Here is a 22,063-nt window from a genome sequence, read left to right as displayed (position 1 = left end):
AGTAGATGTTGGGTGTGTTGGTGTGGTTGTGTGGCTGTCGAAGTTGGTCTGCTGGGACGTTGGTGGCTGCAGTTCGTGGCGGGCTGATTGGCTGGTGGCCCATCATACGCAGCTGTCACAAGCTGCCCTTGCCCAGGTGGTGTGCGCTCTCACGTGACTCTCCATGCTCCAATTTTCTCAGGATACAATAGACGTACTGCCTAGGAACATTCGGTGTCAAATGACTACGAAAAGGTTATAGAAGCCACCAGCACAGTCACGCATCAGGCAGGTGATGGCAGATATGACTGCACGCTATGCAGAATACATGATTAATACTTCCTCATCGCCATCTTCGGTCGCTCCTGTATGTTGGCACCAGAGTATGTACAGCTTCCCTATCAACAAGTCCATTATCCAGACGGAACCGCACTGCTGTCATGTACTATACTTGTCCCTCGCCATCATGCATCTCTAAAGACTCAACAAAGTACCAACGCGGATGCTCCAAAAGCTATGCAAAACCCAACCATCCATCCAGGAAACCCAACAGTGAAGGTCACAGAGCATCCCGCTCCAGCCCCAATGACTCCGTTGCCGGGGGAAAAACGCCGTCCGATGACTGATAAGAGCGCTGGAATAAGGAACGGGTCTACGCGGCGTAGGTGCAGAACTATCAGTAGCTGAGAGCAAGTAGGATAGGGAAGTACAGTTCGGCGATGTGAGGAGGAAGATGAGGCGCTGTGGTGCGCGTAGTGGTGTGTAGTCGATGATCTTGGAGGAGACAGTTCACTCCGTTGGCCCGTTCTCGAACTTGATGGGGTGTAGCAGTGTACTTCTCAGACACATCCTGCCTGAGCCTGCTATTTCTTCCGCTCTGCCGCCTTCTTTGTTCTCGGATTCACCGAGCCATCTCCTCCAAAGCGCGCCCGAAAAGCCAGAGTTGTAGTAGTAGGAGCTGCCCATGAAGTTGTGCTCGCCCCAGCCGAACACGCTTTCATAGTCTTTCTTCGGATGGTTGAAGATCTGGTCCATATACTCGAGCGGCCAGTTGCGGTCAAAGTAGACAGGGTGCGGGGCGTAGGCGGCTTTGAGGCCGTGGTGGTACGCGCAGGTTGGCGGCCACATCTCGGGGAATGCGGTATGTTTGAGTCTATAGGTTTCTTCGTGCATCAGATCGAGGAGCTTCTTGCTCAGCCGAGCAACGGTTATGATGGCTGCACGGCGCGGAGGTACAGGGTACTGTCGGTCATAGCCACTGATGTCTTCTCGGAAGACCCAGTTCGTCTTGCTCGGATCGAAGATGGGATTGAAGACGATAAAGTCAGCGTCTTCGCCAACACCCCAGCTGTAGTTGTCTTTGATGTATGTGGTTGGTGGCTTGGAGGATAATGGGCTCGCAATCGTGCCGCTGTTCTCAAACTCCGGCGGACCCCACACAGGCTTCTCGCCGTTCATGACAGTCTGCTCCTCGACCATCTCAGTGAAGTTGTCCCACGTGCCATGGAGATCCGGCATGTAGAAGCGAGAGCTACGTTCCCAGATGCCCTTTCGCGGCTGCTGTTTCGCCCACTCTCCAATCCGGTTGTGAAACTCATAGTAATGGCCTGTATACCTGATATCCATTTCCCAGTTCCAGTAAAAGTCGTACTCTGGGTGCTCTTGCGCGAACCACTGGAGGGCGAAATGGCCGGTACGGTAGACTGAGTGGATTGGATGGCCAGAATGATTGATCACGTTGTCAGGAAAGGGCTCTGGGTAATACATCCTCATCTGCTGCTCCGACCACAAAGTGGCCATGGCCCAAAACTCCTCAGGAACATTGTCTCGCAAGGTTTTGTTATAGAGATCATCGGAGGCCCAGATTGGAATACCGTTATCTCTGATTTGAACCAGGAGATGAACATCGTACTCGCCTCCGGATTTAAGGCTTAGCTCGTTGATCATCGCTCGGATTGTCGCCATTTGATGCGGCGTATACTCGAAGCCTTGGTAAGTCCGCAAAACGTATGCTGAGCGCTTGACAGCCTTCTTGCCACCACTCTGGGAGAAGCGCTTCTGGTTCTTTTCGTAGCATGTGCGCTGCACCTTCCCCCAGTCCACCTTGCGGTAGTCGATCTTCCTTGCCATACTCCAGATCTTGTCGGAGCCTTCCTTCTCCGTGTTGTCTCCTATTCCCAAGCCCCCCTGAGTGATGTCGGAACCGTAGCCATAGGGCCCAAGTCTGCCAAACCTGTCGTAGCAGACGCTGTCGCTGATCCCCAGCTGCCCGTATGAGCCGAAAAACGGGTCTGTCATGTTCTGCGGCAGTCCTGGATAGACGTAGATGTCCGGCACGGCGAGAGTCTCGGCCTCGTCAAGGAAGCACTTCTTCACCGGATGATGCTCCCGTAGGTAATCGTACGAGTCGAAGTCGGGATACGGATTGAAGGGTACGGGGTCGAGGGTGGGCTGAGTGGCGACTTTTGGCATCTTCTTGCCCATCTTCTTTTCGAGGAACTCATTGATGGACTTCTGCTCTGGCACGTACTCGCTGTACGGCACTAGTAAACGAACGCCGTTGAAGAAGCCATTGATCCTAGAAACAGTCAGTTTCAAGGCTGGGAGAAGGTACATGTGTGCCACAGTACCGAGGAAAATGCTCCCAGAAGAAAAGCTCTCTCTCCGCAGGCTTGTTGTTTGCCTCGTGTGCCACATGTCTTCGGTAGCCGCCCGTCACTAATAGTCCTGTGGCCAGGATCGCTGTTATCGTAAGGATGATGATGCGCGACAGCGATAACCGCGGGAACGTAAAGCGATCCGATCCTGGACTCGGCGACCGCCATCTGTACTTCTTGAGTATGGGAGTGCCAAAGGGCGAGCCATTGGCGCTGTCGTAGCCCGGTAACCGCTCGTAGCTGCCTTTCTCTCCAACGGGGAGGAGTTTCAGCGGGTTGAGTTCCGCGAAGCGCGAAGATAATCGGGTCGTCATGCTGGGCCTGACAGGAGGTGCTCGCTTCTCACCATCGCACTGGGTGGTAAAAGCATTAGGGAAGTTGGGATCGTTGTCTGGCCTCCCAGTAACGGAGGCGGTGCGGAATCTCATGGGGAGCGACAGTTTTGCGGGGAATAAAAACGAGCGTGGGTACGTCGTACCAAAAAAGCAGAGAAGGTGGAGGGATGTTTTAGTGGCGGCAGGTGCAGGTGCAGGTGCAGGTGCAGGTGCTGGTGCTCTGGGATGCACATCAAAAGCCGAACCACAACCGCAGTGGTGAGCCAAGGGAACCGACGATTTCTTTCCGATAGCGGCGAAGGCGCGAATCGGACTGCTGGGCGATCTGTGGAAGAAACAGATGGTGCAATTGGCCCGGGAGCAGCGAGCTCCAACACGCTACTCGCAGCAGTTGAGACCTAGTAGGTAGGGGGGGAGGCGTGTGAAGCTTATCACTCTTTTTGCAGTGCGCCGCCTCCGCCCCCGAGTCCGCGACACGTCGTTGCTGTCAACGAACATCGAACATCCATCAAACCCTTTCAGAGCACAATGATCTCTGCGGCTGCAGGGTGCCGCGGCGGCGAATGGGAATGCGCATCTTATCCCATGCCCTTGTCGCTGCCAGGGGCTGATGCTGGCGCTCTACCGCTCTTGAGCTTGACAGACTGACAGCTCCACGGACGTCGCTCTTGTAACCCCGTCATGATTGCGCCGCCCATGGGAATGCCCCGGGCAAAGCTCAGTCAGACAGACGCATTCGTGAATGCGCGTCTGCAGGGTGATCGAGCTTCCATGTGCGCAGCATCGACCCCCGTGCGCGCGCCCATTTACCACCCATCCACCGCTTGGCTGTGAGAGAGGGGTGTCACATAACATTACATATCAGATGGAATAAACCGAGCCAGCTGTGGAGAGATCCTCGCCTCTCATTCTCTGTCTGTCTTCGAGAGCCACGCGCACTCGACAACCGCTTCCCACATTGCTCAAACAATGCCATACTGCCGGGATGAGCTAGACCGAGGCATCAAGAGGAAAGAAAATCGATGCTTTGCATGTCCCGTGCTTTTTTGGCTGAGCGGTTGGCATGTCGTCCGCGTAATCCTTGTCGACTTTTCGCTGCGTGGCGCCGCCGCGGCGCTCAATCCCAACCACCGCGCCGGGCCATCCACCCATTCCAGATTGCGTGGGGAAGGCCGTTGCAACTGGGCTGGAGAGAAGCTCCCCTTTCCCTATTTTCGAGTCGATTCGCCGTGGTTGGCCGGCGTAGAATGCCTTCTCTTCTCAGCGTGCTTTCACTGCGTTTCTGTCAAAAGTTGCTATCCCTTTTCCCGTCGCCCTGATCGACTACACCATCGTCGATGGTTTGCCGCGACCGTTGCCTCGACACCAATCGTGGAGCCTCATGCATGCAAGTTTTAGTGAACCCCGGTGGCAGCATTCGGCTGGCTGCCGGCTGTGTGGGGAGAAACAACGCCGCTGAATAAATATCTTTGACGCTACGGCGCCTCCCTCATTGGGTTAAGCCATGCTAAGTGAAGACGTCATCTAGAGTTGAAGCCCATGGGACGGATGCCTTTGCACCTTGTCCGTGCAGTAGTTGTGCGGTTGTTTTCACGGGTCCAATTGACGACGGGAAGTGAAGAGTTTACAAGCTGAAGTTGACGACGAGATTGAGACACTGAAAGCAAGAGGCCAGCCAGTACTAGGAGTGGCAAGATCCAATCGCCAGAAAGACGTCCATCTGGCCGTTTGAGGCTCGCAAGTCGATCACCGACCCATCTTGAAACACTAGCTAAGCCGGCTCTTGCGTTTGCCCAGAGGAAACGCCAAGCTATGGGAAGAGGGCATTCAGCTCTTCGAAATGTTGCACGAAGCTTCTCCCGCAATCGTCTGGTGTACTCCGTACTCCGTACTCCGTACTCCGGCGCCCCTCGCCTCTTGAGATATGATGTTGTTGTCCTAGTATCCATCCGTCCTCACAGGTAACTCACGACCACGCGCGGGAAAGGCTAACTCATTACAATAAAGAAATAGAGCATGGGCCTATGCCGATGGGGTTGTCTGCTATCTCGACAATGCCCGACGAGCAACATAGGTAACGGACTCATTGTCATAAGCATCCCGAATGTCTGTCTTCCTTGTAGCAAAGCTTGGAGCCTACGAGCGACCTCGCATTACACGGCAAGGCAGCTATGCTCAACCAATCCGTGGTTCCCCTTCTCCCTTTTCAACTATTCCTCTGAGTATACCAGTCTTTTCTCACGCTTGCGGCTTCGTTTCCTCCCTCACCTCCCCCAACGGATCAATCCTCGATGCATCAACATTCTCATCGTCTAGGCCCGGTCCCTTCCCTTGCGCCTCGTCTTTCTTGCCCTCGAGCGGCTCGATCTTGGCGCCCTGGATGGTCTCGTCACGGCCGACAACGCCCTGGCTGTCGGCATGTGGAAGCGGGTTCTGATACTTCCCTGTACGAATCGCGAACACCCGTCAGCCTAAGCTTCGTTTCAATGCAGTTAAATGAGTACTAAAAAGCAGGCTTGATTGTTCGCGGCTGCAGCGGCCTACTCCGCTTCTATGAAAGGGGATCCAGCGCAATACTTAGAACACTGAAGCTCACCTGCTCCGCCAAGGGGATCGATGCGCGCCTGATCGATGCTCCGATCTGTGCCTGCTGAGCCGCGAGAGGATGTGTCAAGGGGGACGCCGGCTTTTGTCTCAGACTCCAACGGCTGAATCTTCGCGCCAGAGATCATCTCGTCGCTGCCTGTGACTCCGCTATGGATGGAGGTTAGCGAGGTTGCGTCCGGAGAATGGCGGGTGAGTAGCTCACGTAGCCATGGTGTGTAAACGCTTTTTGTGCGAAGATTGAGGCTAGTTGGGGGTGTTGGGCGGTATACTTGGTCTTGCTACAGTTGACAGTCTGAAGAGGGTGAGTCAATTCGTGAGAGGTGTTCCTGCGTTAAGATATTGCAGTCCAGGCGAGCTCCTCGAAATTATGACGTGGAAGTGGGGTTTGCATCTGAGGCTGGACCCTTGAGGAAATTGATGCATGCAGAGCGGGGAGGGCACAAGAGCTCAAAAATCATGTTCGTTAGGTTAGGGTGTTGTAGAAGCTAAAGCTGTGTTGACTTCACTTGAAAGACATTGGGTGAATATGATGCATCTGAGCGCATAAGCTGCCGGACAGGATAGCATGCCTTGAGAGCTCGCTATGTGTATTAATCGGCCGGCTCACGATACACAAAGATCTGAGGAAGAGCGTGACAATCCCATTCCGCAGGGCTAAACCATCAACTGTCCTCAGAGCTTCCGCTATTGCTCTCTTGAAGATATTGACCAACTACCGCCATCCAGGCGCTCAGAAACGAAGACAACTATCGCCGTTGGGAGCGAGCATATACATACATTATGCAGCGGTGGTGTTGCTGGAAGGAAACTCCTGGGCGGCGCCACGGAGCGATTCCATTGGTCAAACGAGAGGACCGCGAGCATCCTGAGCTCCGCCCCTCAAATTCTTCACCTCCATCCTTTATCCTTTTGCTCGAGGCTATAATCACAATTAAAAGACCTCACTCTTTGTCGTTACATCAACATGTAGTCACATTCTGCCGTACCGCTAGCCACAATGTCTCTTCGGAACGCGGCGGTGAGCCGGAAGCTTCGGATTTCCCTTTTGGGCCACCTCTTTTCCAGCATCTTTGCCTTTATAGAGGGTAATAGTATATGATCTTGCTATTGATGACCACTCCAAATTCCTTCTCTCGATGAAAACGACAGAGCAAAGGACGATGAAACCACAGCATGCCGCAGTTTCCCAACGTACTTCAATTATCTGAGCGGGACCCTGTGGCCAATTTTCCACTCTGATTGCTACGTACTGCTCCGAGAAGTGCATTGCGTGGGACTCTACTCTCACTCCTGTAACCCTCTTTAAGCCCAAAACTGCTGCTCGCAAGCATCATACAGAGCGCGGAGTGTCCTGTGGTAGGACGGACAAGAGACCCCACAACGCCGCTAGGATAGTCAATCCCTTAATATCGTACCACAAGACTGCGTCATCAACGGGGAAACCGCTTTCTTACCGCACTCGTGAGCGTCCGATAAATCATGACTACCCTTTCTGTAGATTGCGGCTAACTGAGTGTAGGTTCTGACTATCCCATGTCTCAGCCACCAGGGTCTCCCGTCTCGCCATTGTTTTCCGTACTAGAGACACCATCATCTGGCAGAGGCGTTTTTGCTACGCAGGCCGTCTCGGCCGGAACATCCATCCTGGCTCTAGAGGACGTTAGTGTCAGTGTGATCTTGCGGGAGTTCCGACGAGAGGTTTGCGCATGGTGCTTTTGGTACTATGAGGGAAGAGAGTGGAAGGTGCGGGAGAAGAGCACCGGGGATTTTTTCTGTTCTGAGGACTGCAAAGCTGCATGGGAATATGAACAGACCTTGCTATCCAATGTGAGTTTCTCTTGGACAGGCACGAGTAGTCTAGTCATCGAACCCAGATGGGCACAGAGTCGGGTTTACCAGACCGGGCAGCTCCGAATATCTGATTTCTATTGCTTCTACAGCGCTGACACCGAAAGCCAGGCACTTGGCACACATACAGCAGCCTTTCACGCATGGAGGGCGGTAGAGAAATTGATCAAAGGCACGCCGAGAGAGGACGAACCGATCTCCGACGTCGACGCACTTCGCCCAAACGCATCCGAGATTAACATGGCATGGATAAACGCCGAGCATCAAGCGGTCTATATCCGTGAGAGACGCGCTGGCTTCCAGAACAAAGCAAGCAGGAAGGCGGTCCACTCCGTAATGACTGTCTCACCGGACTCGGAATCCCTCCGCTTTCTCCTATCAGGAATTCTCTTCCGAGCCTCTAAACCTGGTGCCTGGCCGGCACTACAAGCACTGGCGCCGAACCCTCGACCGTACCGATCAACCATCCAGCTCGAAGCCCACATCATTTCGTACCTACAGCTTCTCGCCATCCTCCCCGACTCCTTCCTCCCGCACGTTACAGCAGAGGTATGCCGCGAGATCCCACTACGGGACGACCACAACAGCTTCGGGATCCGCTCGCTTGAAGACGACGGCTCCGAGTTCCTCGGCTACGGGATCTGGATCGCCGCCAGCTACTTCAACCACAGCTGCGCGCCGAACGTCACGAAGCGGCGTGTGGGGAGGTGTTGGGAGTTTCTCACGGCACGGGACATTAGGGCTGGGGAGCAACTATGCATCACGTATTTGAGCGGCGATGAGAGGGCTATGAATACGAATCAGAGGAGAGCGCGGCTGAGGGTGAATTGGGAGTTTGAGTGCGCATGCGAGAAGTGCGTGGGTGATGATGTGGAGCTAGAGTAGATATTCACACTACATCGTGGAAGTGGACATGCTCCTGTTTATGTTGTTCTGGAGACACCACGGATTTCTACGGCGACCATTGCTTAGTGTAGCTGCTAGGGCTGTAATGCAACGCTGCGGTGGCTGTTCACAAAATATGCTGTGCGATCTACTGAGCCAACAGCAGTCGAGAGATCAACAAAGCAGATCGAGACGGCATCAACACCTGAGGTGACGACTGACCTTTTCCACAAGTAAGCACGAAGAAATCAACGCTACATACAATCGCTATGCATGAAACCATTTGACGTTAATGATTACAGAGTCCTGAAGCGGTTCACCGCATCCAGTTGACTAGCGTGAACTTTTCTCTCGCCTCCTACCGGCCAAGACGAATTACACCCGCCGCGATAAGCTTCTGGATCTTCATCGCGACGCCCTTGTTCCTCATGTGCTCTTGCAGTGCCTGTGGATCGCCCTTCGCCTGCTGTAGAATACTCTGCATGACCGGGTCTTGCAGAATGGCGAGGATCTACCGATGAGGTTAGTATATCAGTCATTCTCGAGCTGATTACCTGTTCGGGGAGAATGACATACCTCAGGATCCCGCTGTATCCGCTCCATCGTCTGCTGCTCCGTCTCACCCTCCCTTGCACTGAACTGGGCCTCCAGCGCCTTCTGTGACTGCTGCTCGATCTCCCTTGCATTCTTTCCGTCCTTGTCATGCTCGCTCGCCTCCTGACAGACGTCCAGGCACTTGTTGTACTCACGCATTGCAAAGTACGCCTGTGCTTTGCGAAGGTATGCCCTGATGAAGTTCGGGTCCCGCTTGATAGCTTCGTCACAATCTTGTACAGCGCTCGGGAAGGAGAGCAACTTGATGAAGCAGGCCGCGCGATTGGAGTAGCCGCGCGGGTCGTCGGGTGCCCGCTTGATCATCTCGGTGTACGCTTCGACTGCGCCTGGCCAGTCTGCTTCCTTGAACCTCTGGTTACCGAGCTCGCGAGCTTTTTCGGCTTCTTCGGGGTTGACGTAGGCGTTCTTTTCGGCGATGATCTTGGCTTTCTCTGCTGCGCGGAGCTTGGCAAGAATTTCAGGCGTGCGGTGTTCGGTGAGTGACTTCTGGTAGTTTTCGATGGCTTTGGGGAGATCGCCTAGCTTCTCGTATGCGGAGCCTATGCGGCCGAAGGCCCTATAGCGGCGTTAGCATGAGGTTTCTACAACTCAAGCTCACAAACATACTTGGCGATGACTTTGAAGTCGGCCATCACTTCTCTGCCCTCCTGAATGGCTTCCTCACACGCCTCGATTGCGCCCTGATAGTCGCCCTTCTCGAACTTGGCTGCGCTGAGATTTGTCAAGTAGGTAATATCTTTATGTAGCTCCCATGCCTTGCTGTAGTGCTCGATAGCCGCGTCGAACTGCCTCTTCTTGTAATTCTCGGTGCCAAGCTTTTTCTCCTGCTCCGCCTTCTCCTTCGCCTCTCGTTTAGCAACGGCCTCCTCATCTTCTGGTTCCGGCTCGGGCTCGGGTTCAGGTTGTCGGGCCTGCTGAGGTTGTGACGTCGGCCTGGCGTCTGGCATTGGCACATCCTCATCTGCTTCCCTCGAGGACGCGGCACCAGCCTGAGTGTCTCCACCTGGCCCGCCTGGGCCACCAAACTGCATGTCTATACCCAGCAGCACGCTCATGACCTGCAGGAACCTCGGATCCCGCATCTCCGTGCCAATGCTATTGGGATTCTGCTTCAGCCGTTGTAACTTCCCCATGAACTCCGCGTCCGCCAGGAGTCCGCTAGTCTTGGGATTGCTGGCGAGCTTCTGTATCATCTGAGGGTCGTTGAAGAGGTTGCCGAGCCCACCGCTTGGATCGCCGCTGAGGCCATCTTCCTGTGCTTCGGCCTCGATGGCGCGCTTGACGGATGCAAGGCCGGACTTTGCTTGGGTGTTGTTAGGGTCGAGCTTGAGGGCTTCCTCGTACGCGTCGTTCGCGCCGACTGAAGGTCGGGTCAGTGTGCTTCTGGCATTGGCGGAGTTCCTGGTGACTTACCGAGATCACCCTGACCATGGAGCGCAGCCGCTTTACGCGTCCAGCCTTTCGGCCAGTCAGGCTTGATCTCCGTGACCTTCGTCGCGTCCTCTAGGGCCTTGTCGAAATCTTTTAGGGAAGCATAGGACCCTGACCGGTTCGAATAGAGGACATGGTTTGACGGGTCAAGCTCGATGGCTTGTGTAAACTTCTCACTGCGGATGGTTAGCTCCTGAGATGTCAGCTGGAAAGCTCCAGGGTAAATACATTGATTCTTGGAACTTCTTCTCTGCGAAGAGCTTGTTGCCTTCTGCCTTGAGTGCGTCTGCCATGATAAGATGCGCTTGGAATACAGGTTCAATCAGAATTCCTGGCTGTCCAGGTTTGAAGCAGGCTTGGAAGATTATCAACTTCGCAGCTTCAAGTTGATGCTTGGCATTTCCTAGAAGCTTCTATGCTTTCCGCCGGAGCTATGTTCTGCCTGGTTCCGTCATCGCTGTAGGGCTGAGAGGCTCAAGCTCCCGTGACCAAAATCCCGTCTCTACACAAGGCTTGATAGTTATTGCGCACGGCATCGAAACTTCACATCCAAGAGCGCGATGGAAGAAGCTGAGCGTCTGGTCAGCCAACGGGAGTGGGAACGCGGCGCACCATATCCAGCCGACAAGGTTTCTGTGCGCAATATCAGTCTTACCGCCAATGCTGGCCTCGACGTCTGGGGTCGAAATAAAGAACAACCACTCCTCATCTCAGTGTCACTCTCCCTCGCCCAGTCCTTTCAATCGGCTGCGGAGGGAGATGTCGTCGACGGTAGTACGGTGCATTATGGCAAACTGAGCAAGAACATCATCAGTTCAGTGAAAGAGGAGACATCGGCCATGTGGCATGGCACATTCAACCTAGCATTGCTCGTAAGGGAGGCGTGTCTCCGGTCAGCAGCCTCTCCAGAAATCATTGCGGCTAGCGAGATAGATATATTCTACCCAAAAGCCAGCATGTTGGGAGAAGGGGCAGGTTATCGTCGATCAACGAACCACAAGAATGGAGAAGTCTCAGACGTGCTATATGTCAGAAACGTTCGCGTTCCCACTATCATCGGAGTCAACAGCCATGAAAGGCAATTAAAGCAAGCAGTGGTCGCGAATATATGGATTGACAAGCTTGTTGATATGGCGGCCGCTGATCTGTATATTAAGGCTGAGCAAATCCTAACCAAGGTAACCGCTTCGCATGTTGATGTCGTTCGAGCATCTGCTAACTCTGGATCCCAGGCCATTGGAGATTCCGATTTCGAAACGCTGGAATCCCTGGCAACAAAAGTGGCTGCCGAAGTAGAGGCCGGATTCTCCAATTCAGTTTCGCCCGGTGCCAGCGTCAGATTGCGGGTTGAGAAACCTGTGGCTGTCCCTTTTGCGGACGCGCCGGCCATTGAGATCGTCAGGATCAAGGAGGAGTGAGGTTTTGTAACAGATATGCTCGTAGGGTACCTATGGCTCTATGGGATCGTTTGAGAAGGCCAATATGCTACGCTTCCGAAACTCCAGCGTGTCGATCTGTACTTGATCGTAGGCCCTGAATGGCATCTCCGGTACAGTGATTGGAAGCCGATTGGGATGGCTAGAACACCTGTCGCAACGTGTACTTGTTACCTAGTCTTGCAAAGCATCCACGTGGGAATGGGCTTGGAATTGATAGATAGAGTCAGGGGAGCTTCGTCACGGATAGGGGTTTATCGACCGCGTCCGAGACTGAAAAGGCGCCATCAATACCACCACATAGTAGCTGACAGGGCAGTGCTTAGCAGCTAGGCAACGAGAAGGGGCATCCACGTGTGTAGCGATTTGACCACACTATGATCCACCGGCTGTGGCTCTGAGCGTGGCGTCAGACTAATCTCGGGTGCGGGTCAGGGACTTGTCCACGGTGTCCTGACTCTCCACGCTCTCCTTAAGCGCTGCTCTGCAGCAAGTGTCCGCTCAGTGGTGATGATATCTTCATGAGCGTTTCTCTGTGAAAGCATCCAGCACGTGTGCAACAGTCAGTAGAACAGATGCTGATCCCCCGTGGGGCGTTGGTGGAGATAGCGGCCTTTGAAGCTGACCGCCTCGTCGACGGGTTTCGACGGCCAGTGCACCACGTTGGCGACATGGCTGGCGATCTATCGGGCGCGAAGGGAGCTACGGGGTAGAAGAGCCAGATTGTTGCGAGGGCGTTTGACTATTGCTCGAATTGAGCCATCTGCTTTACTCGTGATAGCAATCCGGAAGTCTGGCACAGGGCACCCTAAAGTCGAGCCTCCCGAAGTTTCTGCCCACGGACCCTGGATTGCCCTTTGACGATGGCGTGGTCGTTGGCCTTCCCTTGCAAACCCTGCCCCAATGAACCAAGCAATAGAGAGCTGCTTCGGGCCTCAAGGAGAAGGCGGACGCAATGTGTGACACTTCTCAGAAGCAATTGGCATGGTGCTTTGAGTGTTTGCACTGCTGCGGGAGTGACAAGGGCAAGGATGAGCTTTCCAAAGCCAGCAAGGCCCCTTGAGCTCGCTGTCCACTCTTCTGCTCAGGAAAATTGTCGGAAGGCCGAAGCTCCAACGGTGGCACCCCGAATTGAGCAGCCTCAGCTCGAGCGGGCGGTGGGTGGGCCGACTCTTCTGCCCCCCGAGCCCCCCAACCCTTCTTGTTAGATCCCGTCCCCCCACTAGCGCCAACGCGCCAGCTGCTCCCTCAGAAGAAATTCCCATAAAAGAGCGGCAACCTGCTCTTCTTCCTTTGCAATTGCTCACTTCTTGCTTCGCTCTTCCTCTGCCTGCCCTCTGCCTACTCACTGAGCTGCTTCCCCAATTCGGCAGCCCCCTCAGCCGTGTTTCACAATCTTCGCTTGAGCGTGAGTTCCCCTCCTTCTGCAGCAAACACGTCACAGCTCCTGACCGTTGCTCTCTGCAGTTCTCCTTCCCACCACTTCCCTCGCAGAGACGCATCAATCACAATGGCTGCCAGAGTCAAGGACGCTCTTCCCTCGCACTTGAAGCCGTCTGCCGCGGGCAATGGCGACTCAGACGGGTTTGCCAGGAAACACCATGGCAAGACTCAATCCCATGTGGTAAGTGAAGCTCTGCAGCTCCTTTCATGCCATTGGGCCGGCCCTCGATATGGAAAATCCAAAGACCTCTGGCCGCCTGTTTGCTGCGCAGCGACTTGGGTTCGACGTATCCATCGACGAGGCTATCCTGGCCGACGAGAGGGCCCTGCATCATTACGCCGCAGGCGCACCGTTCCCTGCGAAACCCGAAATTCGGCGATCCCCTGCTATACGAGAGTCCAATATACCTGCTCGCCAGTTTTGCGTTCATAGAAGTGGTAACATCGATGTCCTGTACTACGACGGCACCACCGACCTCGTCTCCGAGGATGAGCAAAATTCTCACCACAGCCATCCGGGCATGTTCGACTGTCGCTCCTGTTCGCCGCGTGCTTTCTCTTTCGACGAGCCGCAGCAGCAAGGCTCTGTCATACTGTATGGGGGAACACTGGACACACCTGAGGCAGCCTCCGATGCGGGTCTCGATATCCCTGAACGGTTGTCGGACGAGGATGTCAAGGCTGAGGTGCTCGCCCTCTTGGACGGACAGCCCGGGCCTGCTACATGGCATTCCAACGATGCAAGAACTGCCCAATCATATCTGGCGGGACAATGCGAAGAACAACTCCTCGATTCTATGGATGTGGACTCGCAGAAGGTCATAATACCGGAAACACCTCCCTGAACCAGCGTACTTCTTCACTCTGCTCAATGTGACCATGGGGCGGAGAAGCCAGGCAGCGGAGGTTGTTGCACGGCGAGGGCCCCACCATTCGGACAGGTCTGGCGACAACACATACATCCGGGGCCGCCTAATGCATGACAATTTTGCACACTTGTAGTTCCACAGCTCACCAGTACTTTGTATGACAGGCATTCGAGAACACCCAGACCTCTGTCGCCGCGTCGCAAATGCGCAATGCTCTCAACAACCTCTGCGATACAGTCAAGGACCCTGAAGAGAAGAAGGTTAGCTAAGACTATATCTGTAATGGCACCGAACACTTACTAACGCGATACGACAGAGATTCGAAACTGAAATGGACAACTTCTTCGCCCTCTTCAGGAGATACCTAAACGACAAGGCCAAGGGTAACGCCATTGAGTGGTCGCGCATCGCACCGCCGAAGCCAGAGCAGGTCATCAACTACAACGATCTTCCCGCCTCCGAGAACATCGACTTCCTGAACAAGCTGGCCGTAGTTAAGCTCAATGGCGGTCTCGGTACCTCCATGGGTTGTGTTGGCCCCAAGTCCGTCATCGAAGTCCGAGACGGCATGTCTTTCCTCGACTTGTCTGTCAGGCAGATCGAGTACCTCAACCGGACATACGATGTCAACGTACCTTTCGTGCTCATGAACTCCTTCAACACCGATGCAGACACCGCCAGCATCATCAAGAAGTACGAAGGCCACAACATTGACATCATGACCTTCAACCAGTCAAAATACCCTCGCATTCTCAAGGACTCCCTGCTACCCGCGCCCAAGTCTGCCGACTCCGACATTGCCAACTGGTATCCACCAGGGCACGGTGACGTGTTCGAATCCATGTACAACTCCGGCATCCTCGACAAGCTCATTGACCGCGGCATCGAGATCATCTTCCTTTCCAACGCGGACAACCTGGGCGCTGTGGTCGATCTACGGATCCTCCAGCACATGGTCGACTCCAAGGCCGAGTACATCATGGAGTTGACTGACAAGACCAAGGCCGACGTCAAGGGTGGTACCATCATTGACTACGAAGGCCAGGCACGTCTGCTCGAAATCGCCCAGGTTCCCAAGGAGCACGTCAACGAGTTCAAGTCGATCAAGAAGTTCAAGTACTTCAACACCAACAACATTTGGATGAACCTCAAGGCGGTCAAGCGCGTTGTCGAGAACAACGAACTGGCCATGGAGATTATTCCGAACGGGAAGTCCATCCCGGCCGACAAGAAGGGCGAGGCAGATCTCAGCGTCCTCCAGCTCGAGACCGCTGTCGGCGCTGCCATCCGTCACTTCCACGGTGCCCACGGTGTCAACGTGCCCCGCCGACGCTTCTTGCCCGTCAAGACCTGCTCGGATCTCATGCTCGTCAAGTCGGATCTGTACACGCTGCAGCACGGCCAGCTCATGATGGACCCGAACCGCTTCGGTCCGGCTCCTCTCATCAAGCTGGGCAGCGACTTCAAGAAGGTGTCCAGCTTCCAGGCGCGCATCCCAAGCATTCCCAAGATTGTCGAGCTCGACCACCTCACGATCACCGGTGCCGTCAACCTAGGCCGGGGTGTCACGATGAAGGGTACGGTCATCATCGTCGCTACCGAGGGTAGCACGATCGATATCCCACCAGGGTCCATCTTGGAGAACGTGGTGGTCCAGGGTAGCTTGAGGCTGTTGGAGCACTAAATTTGCTCGCTGTTGGGCGTGGTTGTCAGGGTGTTTTTGCATTATGACCGTCTGAGCATTCACTGTATCTCAAAACATCCATCTCATGATTTGGAGGCAGCATTGTGAGAGTACCTAGGTTGTGACGCGAGCTCGGGCCAGGAATTGATACACTGAGTTATTCGCACGCTTGCTTTGCTATCCACGTTGAGGCAAAAGTTAACGAGAGTATCCCACTGCTTTGAAGTTCGCCTGACAGAAGTGCAACAACAGCGAAGTCTCTTGTACCAAAACCTAACCGTGATGTGTATGATGCAGTCAGCTGGGAGCGATGGCCGGGCGCCTTGTGTCGCGGGCGATGTCGGAGGCGCTCACACGGGGCAGCGTTGCTGAGGCGGGCACCTGAAAGCTCCAGGCTCCAGGCACGACTCACTGCCACGCCGGCCGTCACCATCACTCCCCTCCCGCAACATGGGCTGGTCCACGGCAGCAAAGCCGGAACTGCTGACTGCCGACTGCCGCATGAGGCCAGCAGCTGACGCTCTTGCGCTCGTTTGCATCTCTTACGCCTCCTAAGATGGCCCCTTACGCGATGCGCCAGGAACGACCGGTGGCTTGAACCTTGAACCTTGAACCTTAAACCTCTGCAAGCCAGCATTGCCCATGTCAGCGTGCCTGCAGGTGTGCAAGAGTCAGGCAGCATAGGTACCTAGTTAAGAGTTAAGGCGGGGAACTGCTGCTCCGCTGTGCAAAAGCGCAGGATCTGTTCATGCTGTAGTCTTATCCTCGTCATGGCCGAGCCCGTGGATGCGCAGCCGAAAGAAGCGTTTCAGTACTGGGGCTACCTCTTCAAGCCCGACAAGTGCGGTACAGAGCTGCTGAACAGGCTGCTTGCCGGCATTGCAGACTTCATAGTACCGCTCCCCATCTGTGCTCTCAATCAACGGCGCTGACATCTTCGCCAGAGTCGCAACCTCGACCAACCCAGCGATGGACCCGACATCACCCCGTCCCAGCTCGCCGCCTTCTACCGCGCAGTCGGCGGCGACTACGACATCCTCTTCATCGACACGCCCCCGCAGTCCATGGCCTTCATCTACAAGTCGCTCGGCTGCCTACACTCGCTCCAACCCACGCCTACCGACGATGGCTACGGCACGCCTAATATACCCGCGCTGAAGAAGAAGGGCTTCGTGACCTGGCAGACCATCCAGCTGCTGCTGGGCCCCGAAGAGCATGTCCCTTTCCTCCAAAACGCTGTCGCTACGCTCGACATCATCGACCCGAGCACCGGCCAGCCTTTCCCGAAGCTCCTCCCCACCGAGTCCTTCCCCAGAGAGCCGGACGCAGACATGGTACGCTGGTACGAAGGCGTCTCAGACCGACTACGCCAACAATGCGAAGCAGAAGAGCAACCCCCCACCGACGGCCGCCAAGGGGGAGGCGAGCGACGCGCACGAAGCCCCGATGACAGCTCAGCAGACGAGCGCAACGGAGCCGCGGCCTACTTCCGCGACCCCCTCTACCGCAACCAACGCAACCGCCCCACCATGATCCGGCGCTATTCGAAAAACCCGCCTCGCTCCCCGCGCGAGTTCATCAAGGGCGTCCGCCACGCCTGGGCGCCGCATCTGCCCTGGAACCGAACCACCGAGCGCCAGCGTGGCTTCGCCGACCGCTACACCCCCGACGACGGCGACGACGAGGAGGATGCGACCCCCACAGGCCTGCATCGATACGCCACAGCGCCCTCACGCAGCTCGCCGCCGTCGCATCAGCATCAAGCACAGCACTCCCAGCAGCCGTACCAGCCCCAACGACCCGCCGCACCCTCGCGCCAAGAGACCCGCATCAGAGCCGGCAGCCTGGTGTCGACAGAGTCGACCTCGGATTCAGACACTCCGGGTCAGACACTCCGGCACCGGAGAAGCCACGAACCCTCGCACAGCCCGCGCGAGTACCTCCCGCACATCTACGAGCCTGGGTCCGGGCGGCGGTATTCGGCTGACTACGGCCGAGACGGCGATGTGCCTATGCCTCCCACGGCGGCGGCGGCGTCGTCTGCGTACGGGCCCTCGAAAGCTCCGCTGTTCGCGGCGCAGGTTGCGCAACTGCAGCCTGCGCATGCGTATTATGCCAATTACGGGAGGCCGGTGACGAGTGGGAGGAGTGGCTATAGTGGAAATAGGCCGGCGACGAGGTACAAGGATGAGGAAGTACTGGACGGCAGGAGGAGGGCCGAGAGCTGGAGGGAAGGGTATGTGCGAGCAGCGGCTGATCTCAGGGAGCCGTCATGGGAGCGAGAGACGGAGCGGGAGAGGCATCGTGGTGAGAGGGACAGGGATAGGGAGAGGGTGAGGATGGGGCACAGGCACGTGCAGTCTGTGGATGGCGTTGGGGGGAGGAGGTATCCAGCTGAAGCCTCGTGGCGGTAGTCGCGGCTGGGTCCGTGATTTGGATTGGATTTGGATTGGATTTGGATTGGGGTTTGGAGTACACCTTTTCTTATTTTGGAAACCCGGAGTTGGCTTTGGGAACGTCGTTGATACCTCTCTGTTCTTAGTGCATCGCAACATTATAGTTTTAAATTATTCTTACAGCTGTCACTGTTCCGTTACGATCTGGCTTTGCGGAGGTTGCCAGACGGCGAAAGTTTCCGCGCCATATGGCCAAGCTGGACCTGCAATCGAGCTGAAGATGCACTTGCAAAACAGTTTACGCTAAGATCTGCTGGAGACACGACGTTCGAGAAGCCCAGCTCTTATTTTGAATGCCACGTACGTTACAGGATCCATACCAGTGTTCACACAGCGAGACGACTACGGCTCCAGCTCGGTCGCCAAATTCAACTCATACAACCTCGCTCGACCCGGCCATTATTTACGGTCACCACGGAGCAAAATCCTAAGCTGTAGCCGGCGTGAACTTCGAGTTGACAGCTGCTCGACACCGCTCAATGCACCCTTCTCAAGCCGAATCCAAGATTGTTCCATCCACTCCAATGCTCCAGACCTCGTGGTATCACAGATATCGACAAGCTTGGAGATCCATCCAGCGAAGCAAAAAGCAAAAAGCAAAAGGCGAACAGCAAGAGAGGAAGAGAAATTGACGAAGAGCAAACTCCACGACCATGCAACCGACATAACCAACATAGCCAGAACATCCACTTCCCAGATCCCCAGCAAATCCCCCTGATATACCTCCTCCTAAATCCCGGCCAAACCCCCCCTTCCCCACCTCACCACCTCCCCCTGCCCCCTTTAACAACCTCAAACCTAACCCCCTTCCCCTTCCGCTTAATCCCCCCTCCCTCCAACCACCCCCTAAGGTTCTTACACTGGCTAACGTCAAACAGCTCAAGCTGATGGCAGCCATCGACGACAGCCTCGACGCCTGTCCCCGTGACCCTTACGCAGCCGCGCACGGACAGCTCTTTCAGCTCGAGCAGGTGCAGGCCGATGGAGCGCAGGGAGCTGTCTGACACCGCGGAGCCGCAAAAGGCGAGGTTTAGGTGCGTGAGGTTTGGGCAGCCGAGGGAGAGAACTTCGGTTGCGGTGTCGGAAAGGGCGCAGCAGAAGGACTAGAAACAAACATCCCCACATCAGCAAGACGATATCTTTGATGTTTACCTGACTAGCTGGGTTAGGGAAGGGGGGAAGGGGGGTGAAGGGGGAAGAGAGAGGGCTTTACCAGATCAAGCTCCCTTAGCCCCTTCGCAGCGTTGCTAAGATGCACGATCGCGTTATCGGTCAGATACGTACAGTCAGCCAGACAGAGCTTGCTCAGCCGCGGAAAAGCATAGATGCTCCACTGCTGGAAGCCATGATCCGTGATCGTCGTGCACCTCGTAAGGTCGATCGACTCGATCCTCCCGGCGGCGTGCGCGGCAATGTGCGCCATACTCCTGTCTGTGATGTGCTTGCAGTACGACAGGGTCAGCCGCTTGAGCCGCGGGCAGCCGATCACGGTGCCCGCGGGGAGAGGAGGCTGCGGAGGCTGATTGTGGTTTTTGCCTCCATGCCTTGTCCGTCCGTTAGGCGGATGCTGTTGCTGGTGATGATGGGTAGCCGGAGGGATGTCTGGCACAACCCAGCCGACAACGCGGGCAAGGAGATTGTCTCCCACCTTGCGGCAGTTGCTGAAATCTACTTCCTCGAGACCCTTGGCTCTATTTGCCATCTCTAGGACAGCGGGGCCGGTGATGTCCCAGACTGATTTCATCTTCCACGATGTCACGTGGGCGCCGCACTGGAGGGCGAGCGCTGTGAAGCCTTCGTCCGTGACGTGGAAGCAGTTACTGATGTCGACGATCCGAGGCCTGTTGCCGACGAAAGGGCAGATGATCTCGTTGAGTGTGGTGTCGGTGACGCGGCGGTTGTATTTGGTGAGATCGAGTACATGGAGGATGTCTGGTGAGTCTGTGAGAAGCTTCGCCCAGTGCATCGATACTAGCCGTAGCTGCATGAGTTCGTAAACGTCGAAGTGCTGGAACACGCGAATGAGGACGGCTTCAGGTAGTACACCTGTCCCACCTGGAGTCGTCCTTCGGAAGACCCTGGGCCGTTTAATGGGAAGCGATGGTTCCGGCGGTGTAGCTTCGTGCTTCGGTTTCAGCGGCGATGGCGAGATGCATTGTCCGTTCACTGGTGAGGGCGACTTCGGTACCTTCTGGTCAGGGGATGGTGGTGCTTCCGCTGAGGGCGCGGGCGGCGCAAGAGAGCCTCTTCTTGACCTCGACCTCACGTTGTCGAGATCCACATTCAGAAACGGATCTGGATCCGCAGGCTCGATGTTGGGACTGTCTTCTAGGGGGCTTAGCGGGCTTAGAGGGCTTGGTGTTGCGTAGTCGATCTCTGAAAATGTTACTGTAGGGACGGATTTCTTCCTCGCTTTTCGAGGTCCTAGATCTGCAATGACGAGTTCGCTGATAGGCGGCGTGCTATCTCCCGTGTCTATCATAAGTACGTCAGAGCTTTCTGCGGCCTCTAGTCTCTGCTTCGCCGTGTCCTCCACCTGACGACGTAGGTCTGGAGAACACTTTTGCCAAAGCTCCTCGAGCACATCGTTGCTGATCAGTAAGCACTCCACGGAGTCTACTGAGCGTACGGTGGCAGTCCGTCGAGGGGCCAAAGATAAACTCGTGACCTCCCCGAAGTATTGACCAGGCTTCAGACGCGCCTTGACCAGCGGAGGGCCGCCAGGCTTCGGGTCAAGCGGATTTGACACCCTCTTGCCATCCTTTGTGGGTGGCGGATCTGCAACGACCTCGACCTCTCCTCGCACGATGAAAAACACGTCGTGACCCTGAGAGCCCTGTTTGATGATGTCGGTGAAAGGAGGATATGTGCGCGGTTGCGCCTTCAGCCCGAGGAAATGCAGGATCTCAGTTGGCAAGCTTGAGAAAAGGGGTAGCTCCTTCAGCAATTGTCGCACATTCACGGCTCCACTGCCTAACGCGCTCGACGCTGCTGCTTCTGCCAGCCCTGGGCTAGGTGATTTTCTCTTCTTGCTGGTGGTTACAACCTCTCCATCTCTTATTGCCCCAGCCTCTCCCATTACGACATCCCCGCCTAGGCTTTGGCGCGTCCTCTTCCCATTCCTCAAGAGCGCATTCCCAGGATCTTGCACACCGCCATGGCCCATCTCTTTCTTCTTCCGCTCCAGTATAGTGAGACGCTCTTTGGCCTCCTCCCTGATCGCACGTTCAACGTCCGGGAAGTTTGGCAGCACCTTGGCCAGGTCTTCCTTGTTCAGTCGCACGACCAAAGACCGCATGTTGGCAATGACTGTCGCTGTCCGTGGGATGTCCATCAAGATGCCAATCTCGCCAAAGAAAGCTCCAGGCTTGAGCTCAGCATATGTGCTTTCGCCATCCCTTGATGCCACCCTCACCGCGCCGCGCACCAGCCAGTACATGGCTTTCGCATCATCTCCCTCGGTCAATATGTAGTCGTTCGTCTGGTGTACCTGCGGGCGCAGCTGCGTGCCAATGGCGGCAAGGAAGGTGTCTGGTGCGGAGACGAAGAGAGGGAAGGATCGGAGTCTGTCGAACACGTCCAACGGCAAGCCTTGTATCGTCGATGCTGTAAGGGGAGAGGGTCGTATCGGGCGCGTTGTATTTGCCTCTGAGTCGTAGGATCTGATCAATGCGATAGGATCGGGTACTGGCGGCGCGTTTGACTTGCTGGCGTAGGTTGTTGGGCCTCCGCCCGTTCGGTGGGAGCGTCGCATGGCAAGGATGATATGGAGGTAGAGACACAGTAAAAGTGCGCGGCGAAGGGTTGAGCAGTCGCTC

General features: G+C 55.6%; 8 protein-coding genes across 8 annotated transcripts; 4 read left to right on the top strand and 4 right to left on the bottom strand.

Moving 5' to 3' along the window:
- Positions 1–768: 768 nt before the first annotated feature.
- W97_07702 (uncharacterized protein) lies at positions 769–3,064 on the bottom strand (the record flags this gene model as incomplete). Its single annotated transcript, XM_007785619.1, has 2 exons — positions 769–2,557; positions 2,610–3,064. The coding sequence occupies 2 exons, from the start codon at positions 3,062–3,064 to the stop codon at positions 769–771; spliced, it is 2,244 nt and encodes a 747-aa protein (XP_007783809.1).
- A 2,145-nt stretch (positions 3,065–5,209) lies between these two features.
- On the bottom strand, positions 5,210–5,703 carry W97_07701 (uncharacterized protein; the record flags this gene model as incomplete). Its single annotated transcript, XM_007785618.1, has 2 exons — positions 5,210–5,415; positions 5,568–5,703. 2 exons carry the CDS (start codon positions 5,701–5,703, stop codon positions 5,210–5,212), a joined length of 342 nt encoding a protein of 113 aa, XP_007783808.1.
- Positions 5,704–7,111: 1,408 nt separating this feature from the next.
- W97_07700 (uncharacterized protein) lies at positions 7,112–8,311 on the top strand (the record flags this gene model as incomplete). Its single annotated transcript, XM_007785617.1, has 2 exons — positions 7,112–7,405; positions 7,538–8,311. 2 exons carry the CDS (start codon positions 7,112–7,114, stop codon positions 8,309–8,311), a joined length of 1,068 nt encoding a protein of 355 aa, XP_007783807.1.
- A 358-nt stretch (positions 8,312–8,669) lies between these two features.
- Positions 8,670–10,650, bottom strand: W97_07699 (stress-induced-phosphoprotein 1; the record flags this gene model as incomplete). The annotated part of the gene is made up of 5 exons (XM_007785616.1): positions 8,670–8,822; positions 8,888–9,482; positions 9,533–10,286; positions 10,340–10,533; positions 10,586–10,650. 5 exons carry the CDS (start codon positions 10,648–10,650, stop codon positions 8,670–8,672), a joined length of 1,761 nt encoding a protein of 586 aa, XP_007783806.1.
- A 267-nt stretch (positions 10,651–10,917) lies between these two features.
- W97_07698 (uncharacterized protein) lies at positions 10,918–11,775 on the top strand (the record flags this gene model as incomplete). Its single annotated transcript, XM_007785615.1, has 2 exons — positions 10,918–11,535; positions 11,590–11,775. 2 exons carry the CDS (start codon positions 10,918–10,920, stop codon positions 11,773–11,775), a joined length of 804 nt encoding a protein of 267 aa, XP_007783805.1.
- A 1,528-nt stretch (positions 11,776–13,303) lies between these two features.
- On the top strand, positions 13,304–15,789 carry W97_07697 (uncharacterized protein; the record flags this gene model as incomplete). The annotated part of the gene is made up of 4 exons (XM_007785614.1): positions 13,304–13,417; positions 13,482–14,054; positions 14,270–14,365; positions 14,422–15,789. 4 exons carry the CDS (start codon positions 13,304–13,306, stop codon positions 15,787–15,789), a joined length of 2,151 nt encoding a protein of 716 aa, XP_007783804.1.
- A 770-nt stretch (positions 15,790–16,559) lies between these two features.
- W97_07696 (uncharacterized protein) lies at positions 16,560–18,203 on the top strand (the record flags this gene model as incomplete). The annotated part of the gene is made up of 2 exons (XM_007785613.1): positions 16,560–16,682; positions 16,734–18,203. The coding sequence occupies 2 exons, from the start codon at positions 16,560–16,562 to the stop codon at positions 18,201–18,203; spliced, it is 1,593 nt and encodes a 530-aa protein (XP_007783803.1).
- Positions 18,204–19,006: 803 nt separating this feature from the next.
- W97_07695 (uncharacterized protein) lies at positions 19,007–21,999 on the bottom strand (the record flags this gene model as incomplete). Its single annotated transcript, XM_007785612.1, has 2 exons — positions 19,007–19,348; positions 19,459–21,999. 2 exons carry the CDS (start codon positions 21,997–21,999, stop codon positions 19,007–19,009), a joined length of 2,883 nt encoding a protein of 960 aa, XP_007783802.1.
- Between the last annotated feature and the right edge of the window lie 64 nt (positions 22,000–22,063).

This window comes from Coniosporium apollinis (genome assembly GCF_000281105.1).
Source record: "Coniosporium apollinis CBS 100218 chromosome Unknown supercont1.44, whole genome shotgun sequence".
Lineage (NCBI taxonomy): Eukaryota > Fungi > Ascomycota > Dothideomycetes > Coniosporium > Coniosporium apollinis.
The sequence above is the reverse complement of the archived record's forward strand: the minus strand, read 5'-3'. Positions and strand labels throughout refer to the sequence as shown.